Source organism: Austrofundulus limnaeus, unplaced genomic scaffold (genome assembly GCF_001266775.1).
Source record: "Austrofundulus limnaeus strain Quisiro unplaced genomic scaffold, Austrofundulus_limnaeus-1.0 Scaffold548, whole genome shotgun sequence".
Lineage (NCBI taxonomy): Eukaryota > Metazoa > Chordata > Actinopteri > Cyprinodontiformes > Rivulidae > Austrofundulus > Austrofundulus limnaeus.
The window spans coordinates 217,376-222,238 of NW_013952950.1; the positions used below are offsets into that span (position 1 = coordinate 217,376).

At 41.8% G+C, this 4,863-nt stretch overlaps 1 protein-coding gene across 1 annotated transcript in view; it reads left to right on the forward strand.

Annotated features, from left to right (window-relative positions):
- The window catches only part of LOC106530697 (calcium-dependent secretion activator 1), a gene marked incomplete at its 3' end in the record, with an annotated part of 178,663 nt that overhangs the window by 103,519 nt on the left and 70,281 nt on the right, over positions 1-4,863 (forward strand). Inside the window, 2 exon segments of the mRNA XM_014026371.1 lie at positions 908-1,120; positions 1,590-1,601. Of these exon segments, the coding sequence (XP_013881825.1) occupies positions 908-1,120; positions 1,590-1,601 (225 nt within the window).

Sequence of the window (4,863 nt, forward strand, 5' to 3'; positions counted from 1 at the left end):
CTCCTAAATCACTCGTACGCACAACTTAAGAACAAATCTGTGCGTACGAACGGTTCTTGCATGAGGCCCAATGTTTCTCAATAAACAATTGCAAGGAATTTAGGAATTTCATCATCTGCAGTCCATARTATCATCAAAAGATTCAGAAAATCTGGACAAATCTATGCAAGTAAGCAGCAAAGCTGAAAACCAACAATATATGCCCATATTCGTGTAGCTGAGAGTGGTTTTGAATTAGACTGGGAGGGTAGACTGGAATCGAAACAAGTATAACCTGGAACATACTCGTTCTGAAGCGAACAGTCAATGCCTGGTCACGTGGTTGACTATGTTTGACTATCTTTATAAATGTCTGCTTCCTGGTAACAGTCGGCTCTGGAAGCGAGTCATTTTTTTAAACCAAGTGGTTGAAGCAAAATGCAGTGTCCGAGCGCTTTCAGYACAAACAAACACGCCCATGAACTTTAGAACAATCACACATTACTGTCGTAGCAGGAGGGGAGTAAACAGTTCTGCCGGTGGGTTGTGCCAAAAGTGGCAGCCCAATCAACACTGAGAACACTGGTGACCCAATTTTCATCATGAAACTGCGACAATCCGTGACAACTTCGGCAGTTCGGTGGGAGTGTRAAGTAGGCTTACGTTCCAGGCTTAAGAGTGGTAGTTTCTGAGTATCATATCTAACAGATGCTCACACATCTTTCCAGAGCCCTTAATTTTGCATGAGACTGTGCATGATGTCTAAATCAAGATTCGGACAAAACTGTTATGGCTACTTAATTTTTGACTGCAAAAATATTTTAGTTCACAACTTAAATATGAATAACAGCAGGTGGTATGTATTCCTTCAAAGGGTGTAGAAAGGACTATAAGTTAGCATGACACTTGTTTTATTACTTCTTTTCAGGTCTAGATGGTGGTAGGACATTCTTCAATGCTGTAAAAGAGGGCGACACTGTGATCTTTGCCAGCGATGACGAGCAGGACCGTATCTTGTGGGTTCAGGCAATGTACAGGGCCACGGGTCAATCACACAAACCAGTACCACCCACCCAGGTCCAAAAGCTCAATGCCAGAGGGAGCACAGCACCACAACTTGATGCACCTATATCTCAGTTCTGTAAGTTGTGGTTCTCATACTCATTCTTCAGTTAACACACTCRACTTAAGCTAATCATCTGTTTACCTGCTAACTTATTTTTGTAGATTAAAAAATACTCTAAGGATTTCTGTGATATTAAAACAAACATAACTGGACAACAAGTTTAAATGTAATCAGGAGATATAATTTATTTTCTGCTTTTTAATTAATTGTTCTTTGTCACACTTTGTCTCAGCCTGTAATTTCCTGAATATATATTTTTTAATGTTAGCCAACAAAGTACTAAGTTTGATCTCATCATGCACTGTAAATACTCTAACTAATAACTGCAAGTTATACTTTTATTATTTCACCTCATGCTGCTTCTGTTTTTGAAGTGCCATTGTGGTAAAGTGCTAGTGGCTTTGCTGTGTGTCTTTATGTTTTCTGTTTGTTCCTTTTTACTTGGTTTTCTCTTGTAAACCCTGATTATTATGCTAACATGTAGCTGGATTAAAGGGTAAGTGCCTCCTGCTTATGTTCTTTTTCTTTCTGTCTTTCACTGTTTCATCCTCTGTGTTCAAGTTGTTTTGCACACTGTTAATTTTATTAGTAATCTGATACAAACACACGTCTGGTTTTAATATCCCCGTGGGGGCCATGGATTGACTTCCATTCATTTTTTGGAAATTTTATAACCTAACCCTGACCATTTACCCAAATATTAACCTCACAGGTACCTACCTGACCCTAAAACTAACATAAACTCTATTCACACCATTGTCCTAAACCTAACCCACCATCCGCAATTTGCTTTCATACACATGGGGACTGGGCATTTGTCTCCACGATGCACGTTCGATCCCCACAAGGCTGCTTTTTAGGAAAATGGTTCCCATGATGTAGGGAAAACTTGTCTTTTGAGGGACACGGTCGAACACCTCCAAGTCCACATAACACATGTAGACTGGTTGGGCGAACTCCCATGCACCCTCCAGGACCCAGTTAAGGGTGTAGAGCTGGTCCGCTGTTCCACTACCAGGACAAAAACCACACTGCTCTTCCTGAATCTGAGATTCGACTATTCCGACAGACCCTTCTCTCCAGGACCACCGAATAGACTTTACCAGGGAGGTTCAGAAATGTGATAAGAGTCGCATCAACGAACGCAACCCCACAACATCCAGAGACTTAAGGAACTCTGGGYGAATCTCATCCACCCCTGTTGCCTTGCCACAAGAAACTTTTTAACAACCTCAGTGACCTCGGCACCAGAGATAGGAGAGTCCGACCCAAGGTCCTCAGGCTCTGCTTCCTCATGGGAAGATGTGTCGATGAGGTTGAGGAGGTCTTCGAAGTATTCTGCCCACTGACCCACAATGTCCCGAGTTGAGGTCAGCAGCGCGCCATCCCCACCATAAACAATGTTGGGTGGCAAACCACTACCCCCCAGACCCTAGATTTACACTACACGTGTCTCTGCTCCACTGCGCTGCGCTGCGGTGCATAGGTCTCCCAACCATGCCCCTCCAGGTTTCTCTGTCATTACCCACGTCAGTGTTGAAGTTCCCCAGCAGACCAAGGGAGTGTCAGTGTTGAAGTTCCCCAGCAGACCAAGGGAGTSYCMRTKWGGGGCACTCKCCAGCCAGCACCCTCTCCAAAGACTCCAGAAAGGATGGGTAATCTGAACTGCTGTTAGGCATATAGGCACAAACAACAGTCAGGACCCGTTCCCCCACCTGTAGGCAGAGCGAGGCTATCTCTCGTTCACCGGGGTGAGCCCCAACATACAGGCACCAAGATGGGGGTCAATAAGTATGCCCACTCCTGCTCGGCGCCTTTCAGCATGGGCAACTACAGAGTGAAAGAGTGTCCAAGGCCTCTCGAGGAGACTATTTCCAGAGCCAGAGTGGTGCRTCGAGGTGAGTCTGACTATATCTAGTCTGAACCTCTCAAACTCACACACCAGCTCAGGCTCCTTCCCCACCAGAGAGGTGACATTTGTAAGGGTTTAGCTTACACTTCTTACAACAAGGTTATAATAGTAATTTTATTAGCAAGTGATCTCTTTTTATTTTGGGTAAACATTCCTTTAGTGCAAGAATGAATGGTCACAAAAAATAACTCTCAGTCAGTGAATGTTGATTTGAACCATAATATGCATAATAACCATAATATTTATTTTACAAATCATACAAAATCACTAGAGTACACTTGATTGTGAACAATTAATTTCCTATAAAAGTTTGGGACCAACAATAATAAGCTTTTAACTTCTTAATTTTTAACCACACTTAAATAGAAACACAAACGTCTAGCTTTGATGTTTGATACCAGACCATTTGAGGCAATTATCTTAGAGTTGGCAAGGAAGAGTTTAAGAAAAAAGGGTGGAAGAAAGATATTAGCTTTCTTATACTTTTATCTTAAATAATGTGGGTTTTAACCAGAAGCGCGAAGCGTTCTATGCTCAGCTTCGGTCACACCTCGACGTCACACACACAGCCAGCTTTTACCTTGAGATGATGTTCTGTCACCTGCMAGGTAGRTGGGGGTGCTGCTGGAGAATCTGTCTTTAGACCGTCGAACAGGGGACCCCAAGGCTTGTTTTGTTGACTCGTTTACGTCCACATCAGCCTTAGAAGAAGACAAAGCCTCGATTGGAACCCAGGTTTCAGAATAAAACTTCCGTCTGGAGAGTTTCTGAAGTGGATAAACCAGGCGTTGGTTTTCCACACTGTGAGGTTTCCCCATTGGCGTGAAGGGGCCAAACCTGACAGTTTTCAGCTTTTGATTCCCCGGAGAGAATCTAGCTGTCACAGTGACCGACGGCGGTCCGTCACCTTTCTGTTCTTTCTCRTGGACGGGCGGAAACTGTTAGTTTCTAAAGCTTAGAGAATCTATGATCTGTCCTCCGGAAGGTTAGATTAGAAAAGAAGTTATCAAGGAAAGTGTTAGTTTCAGAACTCGCTGTGCTCAGCTTGGAACTTGTAGTTTAGAAATATAAGGAGAGGAAGAGTAAAACTTGGAGAGATTGTTATCTAAGAAGGAAACCATGTTTTTTTATGGAGGAATATTGAGCTTTTCATGTGACTGACTGTTGGTTTAATCTGCAGCTATACTTCAGTTTGTCTCTAGATTGTACAACTGGTTAACATTACAGTAGACCTACTAGCCCACTACTGGAGTTTTAATAGATATTTCAAGCTACTGATAAACATGATGGATGATGATCAAATTGCTTTAGCTGGGCTAGGAGTGATTATTATTACAATTTCATTTAAGCTAGTGATTTTTTCCTAAAAATTAGGCTACACTACATTTAGCAGACTGTGGCTAGAAATGACAAAATTAGGTAGCCTTCATATATATGTATACTGTATGTGTGTGCGTGTGTGTGTGTGTGTGTGTGTGTGTGTGTGTGTGTGTGTGTGTGTGTGTGTGTGTGTGTAGTAAGTAAGTTCCATTTTCCTTCTTCCATTTTACTCATGAGTAAAGTTTTATTTATATAGCACCTTTCATAGAAATAGATTCACAAGGTGCTATACAGTCATAACAGGAAATGCAAAAATTTGGAACAAAAAGTACGTATAAAAGTATAAAAGCTGTACAACCATCAAAGCATCAAGACTGTGCAATCCGAAAAATAAAACAAATAAATAATATCTATACAAAAATGGGGAGGGCAGAGTAAAACATTAACATATTAAGATGGATTTTTAAAATCAGAAATTATTTTGGAGGCAGTTCTCCAAATGGGTAGATTGTGCGGTACTTGTACA